This window comes from Glycine max, chromosome 9 (genome assembly GCF_000004515.6).
Source record: "Glycine max cultivar Williams 82 chromosome 9, Glycine_max_v4.0, whole genome shotgun sequence".
Classification (NCBI taxonomy): domain Eukaryota; kingdom Viridiplantae; phylum Streptophyta; class Magnoliopsida; order Fabales; family Fabaceae; genus Glycine; species Glycine max.
Window position 1 is genome coordinate 42,622,013 of NC_038245.2, and position 15,743 is coordinate 42,637,755.

Genomic DNA, 15,743 nt, shown 5'->3' on the forward strand with positions numbered 1-15,743 from the left:
CTAAATCCTCATCAACATGCACATATCCAATTCAGAGTTTCCTCTCATACACTCATGTCTCTCCTTCTCATCGCCATTTCCTTATGACTTTGTCATCTAAGCACGAACCCACCAGTTTTTATGAAGCTATGAAACATCAATGTTGGCGTGATGCCATGAAATGTGAGATCAAGGCTCTACAGTTGAATCAAACCTGGGACATTGTTCAAACCCCTTCTTATGTACGACCAATTGGGTGCAAGTGGGTATATAAAATCAAACGACTATCGAATGACAACATTAAGCGTTACAAGACTCGTCTTGTTATAAAAGGATACTTTCAAATTGAGGGCATAGATTATTTTGAAACCTTCTCCCCTGTTGTTAAGATGGCCACTGTTAGAGTTGTTCTTGCTCTAGCATCGATTAATCGATGGCACCTCCATCAATTAGATGTTAGCAACGCTTTCTTACACAGGGACCTCAGGGAGGACGTCTACATGGAGATCCCTCCTGGCTTGCTTGGTTACACATCAAGTCAAAGTTGCAAATTGAAGAAATTACTCTATGGATTAAAGCAATCCAATAGACAATGGTATGGAAAATTATCTAATCTATTGTTGACTTATGGTTATTCACATGCCCATGCTGATCGTAGTCTATTCATCAAGGCTCATAATTCTGAATTTATCGCTCTAATTGTATATGTTGATGACATTGTGCTAACTGGTAATTCCCTTGCTGAGATTGAACGCATTAAGCATATTCTTCACACTAATTTTCACATTAAGGATTTGGGGAAACTAAAATATTTTTTGGGGATTGAAGTTGCACATTCTGATAAAGGAATTTCATTATGCCAACATAAGTACTGTTTGGATTTACTAAAAGATTCAGGTATGCTTGGGTGTAAGCCATCCTCCACTCCTATGGATAGTTCTCTTCAACTCCATAATGATTCCTCTGGTTTTCTTGACGATCCCCTATCTTATAGACGCCTAGTTGGAAGACTAGTCTATTTGACAAGTACACACCCTGATATTGCCTTTGCTACACAACAACTAAGTCAATTTATGTCAAAACCAACAAAAGCCCATCATGCTGCAGCTGTCCGTGTTCTTCGATATCTCAAAGGGTGTTCAGGCAAATGCTTATTTTTTCCAAGGACTTGCTCTCCTCATATACTTGGGTTTAGTGATGCTGATTGGGCAACGTGTATTGACTCTAGGCGCTCTATTACTGGTTATTGCTTCTTTATAGGCAATTCGCTTGTTTCATGGAAAACCAAGAAGCAAACTACAGTCTCACGTTCCTCTTCTGAGGTTGAATATCGAGCACTTGCTTCCGCAACTTGTGAATTACAATGACTTTCTTATCTTCTAAGAGATCTACGAATTCCCCTTTCTAAGCCTTCCGTACTTTACTGTGATAATCATAGTGCCCTTCACATTACTGCCAATCCGGTCTTTCATGAATGCACCAAACACTTGGACATTGATTATCATCTAGCCCGTGAAAAGTCCCAAGCTGGACTGATGTTACTGCTCCTAGTCCTTTCTTTAAATCAAGTTGCAGATATATTCACAAAGACTCTCCCTCCTCAATCCTTCAGCACCAATCTTTCCAAGTTGCAGTTATAAAACATTTTTGCACCTCCAACTTGTGGGAGGCTAACAGAGAAAACATATAATCCTAGCTTAAATACCACATAACAGTAACATTATTTGACAGCAGAGCATTATATGGCAACAAAATATTATTTGACAGCAAAGCATTATTTCTCTTTCCTTATATATATTACATTTATGAGAGCATTATTTCTCTTTCCTTATATATATATATATATATATTACATTTATGAGTTGTCCACAAATAATACAAGAATATGCTTTGATTCTATTTTATCTTTTTAGGTTTTAGGTCATTCTATTCCCATTATACTGACTATAAATAATGTATTCATTGAAGAATTTCATACCAATTTTATTTGCCTCATTTCTTTTATTTTTCTGTTAAAAAAGTTACGAAGCAAATTATCGAATGGATTAACTTGTAAAAAGCTTTTCTTTGAATACTTGGATTGATTTTTCTCAATTTGAATATGGAAAAAGGTTTCTCACAAATTCACATGGAAAAGTGATACATACCTTTACTCACCTAAATTTTATGAGGAAAAGGGATTATGTAGTAAATACCACACATTACATTTACAAAACTGTATTTTATATTCAAAAGACTAATGTGGGAATACACATGTAGCAAAGTAAATTATTCAGCATGTACTAGTTATAAAAGCATGGAAAATAATAAAAGCACGTATCAAATTGATTCCTAGATTGTCGATGACACGGAAATATAAATTGTTGCATGAAAAATGTTTTGATACGGTACATGTTTGGATTAGTGTCAATAAAATTGATGTGATTAATGTAAAGATGTTTTCATTACAAGTTATGAGTGAAAATAAAAAATTATTCAGGGTAGTATCAAAAGAAAGTGTCAAACATATTAATCAAAGTCATAATTAAATTTGACTTACTCTAGACTCAAATTTAATGATTTCAAACGTGTAACCAAACAACTTTCTTAAAATTGTTTCCTAAATTGTGGATGACACGAGAATATAAGCGGTTGTCTGAAACATGCTTCGATATCCCCTTCATTGTTGCTCATATAAAGAGGTGGCGTGATTCAAAATGATCTTTACTTGTGATGAAAAGACACGAGTCCGAAGTCTCAACCGTCTCTTTAAGTAGTATATCTTTCACTTAGCATTAAAATGTGTCATATTATGTCTTGTAAGGGGCATGTAGTTATGTATTAATGAGATATCTTTGACTACCAAAATAACATTTTACAGTATATTTTTCTTCACATTCACATGCATTCTAAATTAAAAAAAAATATTTACAAGAGTAAAGTACCAAGTTGATGCTTAAAAAAGTATTATCTCTTCTCCTAGATGATACTTGAAGTAAAATAAATTAGGTAGGCTAATAAATATTTTAAAAAATTCTGCTAAATAGTCTCTTAAATATTAAACTCTTCAAATTAATCCTAGGAATATATCAACTTAGATATTAAACTATTAAATATTCAACACTTCAAGATTATTTAAATAGTAGTTTGAGAATAAAGAGTCTAGTTCAATTAGTTAAACAAAATATGCGTGTTAAAAATCTTCTGATACTTTGTTTAATATTTATAGATAAAAAATAATAATAATAATAGTTTGAGAACAAAATTTCTTATTTACAAACTCTTTAATATTCTAGGAGAAATACATAACCATTTGTCTTAGTTACTTCAGAGAACACAACTAATTAAATAAGTTAATAGTATGTTAAGTTACACCATTTGGGATGTGGTTATTCATATTTACAAGGAAAAACTATTAAACTAAAGCCTGCACATTCTTTAGCAAATTGACGTGGTTTCTCACAGGCTCACAGTTGTAACGTGTGTCCACACTCCACACAGTTCACTTCTTGTTCTAAGTTAGTTTACTGAATTATGCTGTTTACCCCACATTGCAAGTAGTAGTGTAATTAAATTGATTAAGTAGAATATTTGAGTTATTATAAATTTTAATTCCTAGGTATAAAAAAAAACATATCCCCACACACATTGTTATTTATTATGACACGCCAACATCAATCTGATGAGGTTCAGTGGGGTCCTTAGGACCTTGTTGGCACATGAGACATAACTCCCCGAAGGTGCCACAGACCCTACAGCAATGAAGACAAGTGGTCACATGGGCTCCTCGAAGAGGTTAAAACCAACCACATGTCATTGCCAAAAGCCCACACTTGCCTTTCTGCCACACTTTCAAAATCACCAAATTGGACCAATGACTTTAAAAAGTAAAAACAGGCTTTGCAGATAGCAGGGGATTCAAGAGTGATACTCTCCTTCGTTGACTGTCTCAGTTCTCATTTACACTTTCTCCTAACTAAAGTACCATACTACTGCAATCATAATGGCACTCAGATTTAATACTCATAAGTCAAGTCATAACAACCAACACATGAAAATGCAGAACCAACTGCAAACTCAGAAAAAGATCTTTTTTATTCTAATGCAAAATGTCAAGGAACGAGAAATTGTTCTTCATAGTTTTCTAAGTTAGTGAGAGAGAACATGTCACTTTTTTTTTCTCCCTATAAAAATGGATATCTGAGATTTTGGAATGCTGCTGCTGAGAAATCATTATATATCCTCTGGAAAGTTTTATAGGGCATGGGCATGGGCATGAAGAAGCATTTCAAGGAAAAAATAACAAAAATTGGCAATATAAAATAAATACATAACAACTGAGAGAATGAAAAATTCCCTTCAGTGTCTAATAGGGTCTTGTAAAATGTAAAGTGGAAATAACTGGATATTACTATCTTACATCTTACATAAGTTACAATACAAGCATAAGGATACATTTAGATATGCGATCAGATGTCAGGGTTTCCACACTTAGATCTTGAAGCTTTTGCAAAATAACATCCAGTTCAAAAGTAAGTGACGGTGCAATTGATGTGCGTATTAAGCAGCACAGCCTCCGCACATAATACTTCTGTCAGACAGACCGGTAAAGATACAAGTTAGCATATATAGTCAAATAATGTCAATAGTATACATACAATTTCAGCATGAATGATCAAAATATGTATTCCAAAGATTCGAGGATAGTAATATCCAGTTATATATAAACAATGAATATAGACATGTGAATATCAGTATGAAAAATAATAATTTCTTCCTTCTCAACGGAGACTAATGCTCTTAACAAGACACTTCATGCAAAAGCTTGATTAGTGATCTAAACAAAACACATTCTCAGTTGAGACTCAATTTAAACGGGTTCACTTTTAAAACTTAGTCATAGTCTTTAATCCCTATTCATGCTTTTTCAGCAGCAGCATGGTCTTTGGTGCAGTATTTTTCTTTTCTTTCCTTTTTTGGGTACCAGCACCTATTCAACTTTGTCCATTCATCAATATCCCACAGCATAAGTAGTGACATCACCTAGCCCAGCAATTCCATTTCCTCTTTAGGAAAGTCTACTTAAATTACACAAAATCTTATCATCAATCTCATCCACCAAAATGCTTTGCAAAGATCAATGATTATAATAAGCATGCTTCAAAGTATAGGACCAAGGCACTTACACAAATGAGCAACCAGACCTTCTATGCCTTTTCTTCCTTGCCATTTCTTTCCTCCTTGGAGGTTGAGGTTGGAGAACAACCTTAATTGCAGTGTCAAACACTGCTTTGACATTCTAAATCATGAAAATATAACTTTATCAAACTCTGCATAAGCTAAGTTTATTGATTTTAATAATAAATATTTAAAAGTCATATCAACGATAATTCTTAGTGATAGACAGTGTAAAATTGTATACACTGATAGTGCATAAAATTTAAACTCACTACCTGTTGAGTCTTTGAACTGCACTCAATGTAAGCTGCTGCACCAATTTGTTTCCTCAGTTCTTCCCCCTATTAGCAATGTGCCATGATTGATAAATGATATCCTTTTCTTTACTTATATACGTAATACATAAAGTGCTTCATACTTATCAAATAAAATAAACTGAAAGAAGCTAATTTAAAGAATAGAAACCTCAGCAGATGTTATGACATTAGATCCCATGTGATCAGCTACATAACCCCGGTCTTCACGAAGATCTAGAATCAATAATTCAATACTTTATGTCAATAACTTCTTCTCTCTATTCAATTAGCAAAACAGCATAATAATAAAATTACAAAAGTTTGCATGTGCTGCTGCTTACCTAACTTCGTACCAACAAGAACAATTGGAACATTAGGTGCAAATCTACGCAATTCCGGCATCCACTGAAACAGAAAAGAGCATAAATGCAAAAGTTTAAGTGCACATAAATGCTATGTTGAAAATTGTCCATTATTGATAACTCCCAATAGGCTAATACTACAATGAAAACATGCACGTTCCATGCTACTAGTAAAGTCACAGGCCTAAACAATAATATAACAGCTACTCCATGCTTAGGCTTTGTTGGAATATGGGAAGAGAAAATTAGAGCAATAGAATAAGACAAAATTTTCCTCATAGTAATTTGAGAAAATATCATCTTTAGAAAATTAATTCTCATTCAAATATTTTCACATTATAAATTAATGTACCCGTTTAATATTATATTTTCCCTTTTGGATCAGATTGAACCGTTTGTTCCCCTCCCTCATTCCTACGGTACTGTTTCTTTTCCTCTTTAGTTTTCTAGGGTGATTTTCCTTTTTCTATCTTTATGTAGCCATCAATAGCCAAAAGTCAACAAAGGCATTTTGGCAAAAATCAACATAAACCAGTGATCGTTGAAGCTCCTTTCAACCAAACACTCTCATTATTCAAATGGATATATCTCTGGCCCGTGATCCTATTTGAAAATTGAAGCCGTTAATATATTTGCTACATTTTCATTATCGTTTTAAATAGTTTATAAGAGATATACTTCTAACACCTAAAAGTTTATATTGCACACTTTTACATTTGCAACAGGATACTTCACAAATATTGCAAACAACATTTAAAAAAAAAACAAAAATGGCAAGGAAGACACAGTAAAATAAAAAATTGTTATCCTTCATATCGGTTTTATGTACTCTCAAATCAAAGAAAATGGTTTTCATCATAAACTTTCTATTTTCCTTTCATCCCATCTTTTCCCCTAATCGACAGAGAGCCTAAAGGAAAAAAAGACTCTCACTTTCTAAAACTTAGAATCCAAAACTAAAAACAAGAGAGGATAATATGCAAAACAAGAGCAAGAAGAGATAGATAGATATGAACCTTCTTGAGAACATTTTCATAGCTAGCTCTGCTAATCAGTGAGAATGCTAAGACAAAAATGTCTGCTCCTCTATAGCTCAGTGGCCTCAACCTGCTATAGTCTTCCTGGCCTTTTAAAAACAGTGAAAAATGCAACAAGAGTTAGAGAATGATGAGCAACCAAAACACAGTTTCTGGACCATAAAAGTTCATGCGGGAAGCTCCTAGTACCTGCTGTGTCCCATAGCCCCAAATTGACAATGCTTCCATCCACAGCTACATTGGCACTGAAATTGTCAAATACTGTTGGTATGTAATCCTGCAACCCAAAAAATAAAAGAGAAACAAAAACACTAGTGAGTTAGATGATAAAAAAGAGAAGGGTTTCATCACCATACAGTTGAATCTTAGACAAATCAAATCAGAGATAATGAAACAAATCAACACATAGGAAAAGGAACCCATTTACTGATATTGTGTCTAACATTAAACCTAGGTACTATTCAACCCCAAAACCTTATCTTGTTCTTACAGTGTGAGTCTGAACAGAAAAGTACCATTCAGATGAAATACCTCCAAATTTCAAAAAATGAAAACAAGGGAGCTTAATGGATAAAAGAAGCATCTTTGATGGATGGGGTCTTATTATTTTTTTGAGGGACTTACAGTGGGGAACTTGTTGCTGGTGTAGCAAATGAGCATGCAGGTTTTCCCAACAGCTCCATCTCCAACAGTAACACATTTAATGAACTTTGAAGCATTCATCATATGAACACTGTTAGCTAAAAGACTAAAACTCTTGTGTGTTTTTAATAGAGAAAAGACCCTCAAAAGTTGAGTTTGAAACTAAGAAAGTGGTATTATTTTGATTCTCTCTAGGTTACATTAAAGGGTGTGAGATGAGATAAATAGAAAAAGAGAAAAGACCCTTCTTGTAGTTTCAAGAAACAAGACATAAAAAATACTAGTGAGTGAGAGGAAAAAAAATGACTTGAGCTCAAATGCAATGCATATTATAGTACTATAGTTTAGTTAAATGGTGTTCGTTGCTGAACTTTTTCGTTCCACTCAATACATTTCAAATCCAACAGAATTTTTTTTTGAATTACACAAATGGGGCCCCTCTTTCAAACGGTACCTAAGCACAGCTAAAACCTCTTCATTTGTTGGTTTCCAACTACATCTCATTAGTGACTGATAAGTGCTCATTACTGCAAATTAAAGTCACCGTTTCGACATTCCAACTGTACCCTGGGCCGGCTAATAATCATATTTGAAATATAATTTGAATATCAAGTTAATTCTTTGAAAAAGTAGCTCTACGTATTTGAATGGATGATTGAACAATAATAATCCATACAATAAAGGCAACACTAATTTTTTTGTATGCATATTCATTATCTATTTTATCCTTCAACTGTTATTAAAATTGCACAATTTTCATATTTTATCCACTCTCTTCTAAACATGATATATTCCTTGTACAATTAGTAACATGATCAAAATAATATTTAGGCTAGTAACTGTTATTGATTGATGAGTCTATTAGACCATCAATTATTAAATCGTTATTAGGTCATTCTGATAAGAATCACATAGACAAGATGAGAAGAAACTTGTTTGAACCTCATCACATTCACAAATGTCCTTGTTCCAAATGTTCACTCTTTAATGAGTGAGAGTGTATGTTAGAAATTTCACATTAATTAGTGTAAATAATGAAGACAAACTCATCTCATGAGCACAAACCTTTTTAAGTTTGAATTCAAACTCTTGAGTTTTCAATTTTCATTCAGCCTTCTCTCTTTTATTTTAAGAAAAATAGTAAAAAAATGCAAACATAATAGTATCAGTCTTCCCACTGCTACTAATAATTATGTGTTGAATCAACATTAAACTCATAATAAGATAGCAAAAACTACAATAAAATGTTGTACTGTTTTCTTGGCAATCTCGCTTTTGACTCATTATTACTTGGAGAAGAAGAATTCCAATTTTGAGACATGAATAAAGTTGTGACAGAATAGAAACGACGAACAAAACGCACACATGTCAAAACTCAACAGTCAACAGTAATATAATGGTCACCAGAGTCACCCAAGTGAGCCACTACAATACATGACTACATATTATTATTATTAAAAGTTTAACATATTTGTTTCGGTGAATTAACAATTAATTTAGTCCTTAATCTAGTTTTGCTCGAGAAAACAAAGGGAAAAAGACGATATTCACAAGATGATTAAACAAAAATAGGATAGAAAATGTCGATAGTTTGTTGTCTCTGTTGATGAACGTGAATAACATTGGGAAGGATGGACCCACGTGTCTACTACCCCACCACCCCCAGGTTTCCAGTTACTAAAAAAAACTCATATCCCGACAGATTCAAATTGTATTCAACCGTTTGAAGCTTTTTTTTTGTCTGAATCTGAACACTGCATCTGTCTCAGAAATTAAAAGCAACCTAAAGTACCTCAAGGTTAGGTAAGTTCTTCATATCCCGAATTAATCGCAGGGATGAATATATGCTTGAAGATTTTTGGTTATATTGTTTTGTTTCTATGTGCAAACATGTGATGTGAGCATATTAATATTTCTTACATAACACGTGGAATTTGTGAAAAAGCATCAAAATTTCATCTTATGTCAAAACTAAATTTGGTAGAGTGATAAATTAGGACGAATTGAGATGAAAGTGAGAAATGAAATTGAATGAAAGGAGAGAGTAAAAAAAGTAAAGATGAAACATATAATCAAATATTCATTTTATTACATTAAAATAATGCATGTTTTATATTAAAGGTATCACAATATTTTTTTTAACTAATTGAATATTAGTAGTCAATTATGTAAATTACATAATTAATTATGCACTTTCATCTAAAACCACCTAAAAGCAAAATCCAAATGATTGACCACCTAAAAGCAAAATTCAAATAATTGATCACCTAATTGACTATGTTATAAACATAATTGATCATATTACCATATGCAAAGAAGATGAATTTTTTTTATAAAGAAAATAACATGAGGGCCTTCTCATGGAGGGTTAATTTTGGTAAGTGCATTAGTATTCTAGTGTTATGTTTTACCAACCCTTACTTTCACTCCATTTTGAGATGAAAGTAAAAAAGGACTATGCTCATTTTTTTTTGTTCAAATTTTTCATTTATCTTTCTCCACCAAACATCCTTCTCTCCACTTTCACCTTAATTCAACTCAGATTATTTTCACCTCTAATTTATTCCCTTAAACCAAACACTACCTTATACATGTTGAGATACATTTGGTCAAATGGTTGCTCGTATCAGCCTTTTTGTCTTGACATAGTATTTCTCAATCTCGTGTAAAATACAAGTAGTATGTGAGATCGCAATTTACACAGTACTACTCGAATCCAGCTTAGAATGCTCACAAGAACCAACACTAATAATCAATTTCAAATCAGGACATTTAAGATTTTCTTTTTTAAAACTTATATTAAAGTGAATTAATACCAGCAATTTCTTGCTTACTTTATAGGTTTTCGTTGTCATCAGAAATGCAACATCAATACCTATTTCCTTTAGCGTGGTTTCATTAAAGGAAACAGAAGAATGTTGACGATCATCCGAAAGTGTGAAATGAATTCTGCTAAAGTTATGAATATTCCTAAAATTAAACTGGATTTCAACAGTATCCAAACTAAAGTGCTCGTGGGTTGTCGCAACTAGCAATGAACATGCATGCGCACTTTATTTCCCCATGTTTGCGCCTCTAATGTTAACATGTCCAACTTTTGTTAAACATTACCGTGGAGATTGGAGTAAAGTTTGGGTAGCTAAAAGCCACATGCATGGTTATAAAGTTCTAAATGCCATTTATGCAAAAATGACCCAAATATTTGGACCCATATAACAAAACTTTTTATGAAATTATCATAATAAAGTACAATAAGTTGATATCCTCTTTTTATTTGAAAGAGTTTTTTTTTACAAGGTGAAACCTCTTTTTACTCAAAATCCCAAAATTACCTCCATCAAATGCCCCTCTAACATTAATATTAGAGGACATTCTCTGGATTTTGAACACCTACTTAGCTGTGCTATAGCTCTGTTGCAGACGCTACAATAAAGAGCCATAACAATGCTTTTAGCGGCAGAGGCAGAGTCCGCTACACCACTTAATGCCGCTATAGTGCATAATTGACAAATATACAAATGCAAGCAATTGACAAGGGTCTTGTGGGGCACAACAAATTAATAGGCCAAATAATGGCCACGCATTTTCTGGTTGTGTAAGTATCCAATTTCACCTTTTTTTCTCTCTCTTAAGAATGAAGAGTTTACTACTATTTGATTCCACAAATATACCAAAACAAGCAACCATCAAACTTGGCAACAATTGACAGCATTTGAAACAAGAAATCTTATTTATTTCCATAATATGCACCATATCATGGCCCTTCCCAGAGCACACAACACAATTACATCTATGAAAAGGAAAATGTTTCTAGTATATTCTTGCATCAAAAGAGTCTCACACCACACATTAAAGACAGTTAAACAGCCAACAAGAGGATTCAAGGGTTTTAAAGGGCCTTGATGATCTCTTCAGCACTGGAGATGGTGAACTCTCCTCCACTTTCAACATTCGCAACCTTCACCTTGAGGTCTTCCACCAGCAGAGCAAACCTCTTTGAGCGGACGCCGAGACCCTTGTCAGTGAGGTCAAGCTCAAGACCAAGGGCATTGGTGTATTTGGCTGCACCATCAGCAAGGAACTTAACATGCTTGTTCTCTGGGAATGTTTTGGCCCATGAGTTCATCACAAATGGATCATTCACTACAAAATCAGAGGCAATTTCAGATTAGCCATTTAACAAACGATCTATCTTCAAGACTTCTATTACTAGCACCATGAGTAGTTTCTTTTGTAGGTCATAGTATGAGTATGGTTTCTCACCACACCACACAAAAGGCCAGTTCAATCCATATAGAATTATACCCATGATAAAAGCAAATCAACAATCAATAGCCAATAATTAAATAAACAATCAAGCAACAACAGGCTATTAGGAATCCATGTCCAGAAAAAACCCGGAGGCTCAACAAGTAGAAAAAGGATGGTGAATTTCAAGGCAAGTACCTTGGAAATTTAGATTAAATCATGCAACAATTGAGAAGAATTTTCAAACACAAGTCAACAATACTACAGTATACATCACTTGGCCACCATCATTATCAATTGATTGAACAATCGACCATCCCAAGTCAAATTAACCAACAAGTACACCCCCTTCATCTTCTTATGCTGACATCCCAAATCAATAACCAACAAGTATACAGCCATGCACACATGGAGGGGGAAATTATGATGTGTTTAGAGTCTCACCACTGATACAGATTATTTCGTCCACACCCTTCCCTTTCAGCTCTTCTGCTCTCTCAATGAAGCCAGGAACGTGCTTCAAGCTATTACAAATTCAGATCAAAATATTTAAAACACCACCATCTATACTTTATCAACACAAAACCCTACTAACAATCGAAACAACAACAAAGTAGCCCCAAAATTTTGGGGATTCAACACCAAAACCCATTACATAAGAATCAAGACCCTCCAATATCCAATTCATCATACCCCAGTTAAAAAATCACTTGGATCAACAAAGCAACAGTTCATATCTAATTTAAAAATAAAAACTTTGGGGGTAAAAATGCTGAATCTCAAGTACCCATGAATCTGTTTCAGTTTAGTTTATGGTGAAAAGGGAAAGTAAAGACCTGCAAGTAGGAGTGAAGGCACCGGGAACCCCAAAGATGATGACTTTCTTGCCGGTGGCGAGAGAGTGAATGGAGACAGTTTGGGGTTTGTTTTCTTCATCCAAGTAAGCCAAAATGCCGTCTGGAATCACGTTTCCCACTGCAATTGGAGCCATTGATGCTGATACTCAAAATAACACTCTGCAATGAAATTCGTGTTGTGTTTTCTTACTTCCTCCTACAAATCCAACCCGACTTATATAGCAAATAGTCCCGTGTTTTAGTTAAATACTGTAATTTGTTTATTAGATTTAGAGGTAGGACTAGGAACTGCCAATGCAGAAGCTTCTGGAAGAGAGGAGGCCCATCACTTTTTTTATTTTATCCTAAAAATCGAAGATTAGAGTTTATAATAATTTGTTGTTCAATTAAGTGTGTTAAATTTCATCAATTTTTTGTTATATAGAGGGATTTTAATAAAAAATTAAAATAGAAATTATGAAATAAAAACAAAAATTAAGTTTTCCATGTATTAAATACTACTTTTTTATTTCTATATTATTGTTTTTAAAAATAAAATTCATATGATAAATTTTGTTTTATGTTATATAACCTTATTCGATTGGAGTAAAAACATCTCTAGCTAAAGATACATATAAAATTTATAAAAAAAATATTATACATATATCTACATAGTAAGAGATTTTACTCTATTAATCAATATAAATTATCATATGCCATTATTTTATTATTTTATATTATATCTGTTGTAAAATTGATTTGCATGAATTACTATAAATCCTTAAATAAATTTATTTGTTTTCACATTTTAAAAATTAATCTATTTGGTTTCAAAATTTTAAGAACTTAAAAATTAAATTAAAATTTTTAAAATAAATTTAAAATAGAACTTTTATTATTATATATTTTTTCTTAACATGGAACTTTAGTACTCTGTTGATAAATAGAGACAAGTGATCTCAAAATTTAAAAAATCAGGAAAATTGATCACACGGTCCAATTTATTAAAAAAAATATAAGAATGGATAAATTGATTAAAAGCAGTACAAGATATTTTAGTACAGATTAAAACCAAAAAAAAAATATTTTAGGTATAGACATAAAAGCAATAGATTAATGAAGTAGGTTGAAAAGGCGTGCGTGCTCATCCCTTTAGGGTGAAAGAAGAATGGTGCTTTCGGAGGAGGAAATCGGTCGTCTATACCGAATAAGGAAGACGGTGATGCAGATGCTGAGGGACAGAAATTTTCTGGTTGGTGACTTCGAGATCAACATGTCCAAGCACGAGTTCAAGTCCAAGTACGGCGAACACATGAAGCGCGAGGACCTCGTCATCAACAAATCCAAGAAGGACAACTCCGGCGACCAGATCTACGTTTTCTTCCCCGACGAACCCAAGGTCGGCGTCAAGACCATGAAGACCTACACCAACCGCATGAACTCCGAAAACGTCTACAGAGCCATCCTCGTCACCCAGACCAACCTCACCCCCTTCGCCAGAACCTGCATCAGCGAAATCTCCTCCAAATTCCACTTAGAAGTCTTCCAGGTTCCTTTTTCCCCTTATTTTTCTTATGGTTTAATTACTCATTCTTTCTCTCTCTATGCTTTTCCAATGTGATTTTTATGATTATTTGTTGTTTCAGGAGGCGGAGCTGCTGGTTAACATTAAAGAGCACGAGCTTGTTCCCGAACATCAGGTTCTCACTGACGCCGAGAAGAAAACCTTGCTTGAGAGATACACCGTCAAGGAAACTCAGGTCGTTCATTTTCTTCATGTTTAGGGATTAAAATAACCGTGAGAGTTGTGTTTAGGGTTTTATGGATTAATAATGCACTTTCCGAAACTAAACTGGCTGTTTACTTGATTATTTAATTGGTTTAGTCCCTTGGTTTTCTGCAATCATGAAAATAAGGATTAAAATGATGGAACTGAAATGATATTTTTTGTTTTGGGAAACTCTATTGAATGAAACGGTTCTAACTAGAATGAAACTTTAGTGCATCACTCAAATTATTTAGTTTGGGAATCAATTTAGTGTATTACTCATTTTTACTTTATTTTAACTAGAATGCATTGATAATGTAATTTTTTTACACTGTTATCTAATCATAGACCATGGTGTATGGGAGAAAACTATTCTAATTGGTTGGCAGTGTGAAAGATTTTAGAGTGCTATTAAAAATATTGAAGTCAATTTTCGTTTTCTGTATGGGTTTGAACTTAGATTGCAATTCTAGTATTGTGCCCTACAACTTTCTGCTGATACTGACATGGTGCTTTATTCCTAATTTTTGTGGGCGGTTCTCAGTTACCTAGGATTCAGGTCACAGATCCTGTTGCGAGATATTATGGATTGAAGCGTGGACAAGTTGTCAAGATTATCCGGCCAAGTGAAACTGCTGGCAGATATGTTACGTACCGATTTGTTGTATAGGAATTTGCTTTAACATATTGGCAATATTGCCAGAGTGATGGATAGGGATATAAAGCCTTCTTTTTTTGCATGGGGGAACTCTTGATTTACAAGAAGTGAAATGTCTGATTGTTGAAACTTTTGGAATCAAAACTATATATTTAGATGATTATATCATAAATTGGTTGACATATGTTGTTATGATTAGTGTCAATCTGTTATATGGAACTTTGTTTCTGTTTATTAATAGCTATTAAGTTCTTTTGGTAATTTAGTGACAAGGAGAGCATAGGAGGGAGGTTTCATTTCTTTTGTCATTTTTCTGTGCATGATGCTGGTCCGAGTCTTGTATAAATTGGTGGCTTGTTCCTGCTTCATAATTGTCTATTTAACCATACGATTTAGGTGCAAATACCAGAATTATGATAAAGTCCTTCGATGACAGACGTTAACAACATTTGAACTTATGTGTCTTTAATTTTTTTTTCTTCTTATATTCATTCTCATAATTTTATTAGAGTTTATTCTTTATTTTTTTATATTAAAAAACACTTAACACTCATCATTCAAATGTCATTTCCTTATAATGACAAGAATTATGATTAATCTCCAACCCTGCTTTCCCTAGCATAGCAAGATTAAAAGCTTGAAGTTGTTTGAAACCCATACCTCCAAATTCTTTTTTCATAGTAAGCTTTTCCCATCTTAACCAGTTGATGCCTCTATCAGAGTTTGATTTATTGTCCCACCAAAACTCTCATGCAGTAGG

The 15,743-nt window shown here is 33.6% G+C and overlaps 3 protein-coding genes across 4 annotated transcripts; 1 reads left to right on the forward strand and 2 right to left on the reverse strand.

Moving 5' to 3' along the window:
* Nucleotides 1-4,296: 4,296 nt before the first annotated feature.
* Nucleotides 4,297-7,822, reverse strand: LOC100803222 (rac-like GTP-binding protein ARAC7). Of its 2 annotated transcripts, none has more exons than XM_006587464.4 (8): nucleotides 7,456-7,822; nucleotides 7,021-7,108; nucleotides 6,811-6,920; nucleotides 5,774-5,837; nucleotides 5,602-5,666; nucleotides 5,412-5,477; nucleotides 5,145-5,257; nucleotides 4,297-4,546 (listed from the first exon to the last, which is right to left on the reverse strand). In XM_006587464.4, the coding sequence occupies exons 1-8, from the start codon at nucleotides 7,555-7,557 to the stop codon at nucleotides 4,519-4,521; spliced, it is 636 nt and encodes a 211-aa protein (XP_006587527.1). In that variant the 5' UTR covers nucleotides 7,558-7,822; the 3' UTR covers nucleotides 4,297-4,518. The 2 variants fall into 2 exon arrangements, with proteins under 2 accessions (XP_006587527.1, XP_003534211.1); XM_003534163.5 differs by having other exon boundaries at nucleotides 4,297-4,549; nucleotides 7,456-7,805.
* Nucleotides 7,823-11,185: 3,363 nt separating this feature from the next.
* LOC100306620 (uncharacterized) lies at nucleotides 11,186-12,766 on the reverse strand. Its single transcript, NM_001250734.2, is given in 3 exon segments — nucleotides 11,186-11,616; nucleotides 12,166-12,245; nucleotides 12,558-12,766. Coding segments are annotated over 3 exon segments (489 nt in total). The 5' UTR covers nucleotides 12,713-12,766; the 3' UTR covers nucleotides 11,186-11,362.
* A 914-nt stretch (nucleotides 12,767-13,680) lies between these two features.
* LOC100306098 (uncharacterized) lies at nucleotides 13,681-15,122 on the forward strand. The gene is made up of 3 exons (NM_001250568.2): nucleotides 13,681-14,106; nucleotides 14,204-14,317; nucleotides 14,870-15,122. Exons 1-3 carry the CDS (start codon nucleotides 13,726-13,728, stop codon nucleotides 14,993-14,995), a joined length of 621 nt encoding a protein of 206 aa, NP_001237497.1. The 5' UTR covers nucleotides 13,681-13,725; the 3' UTR covers nucleotides 14,996-15,122.
* The last annotated feature ends 621 nt before the right edge of the window (nucleotides 15,123-15,743 follow it).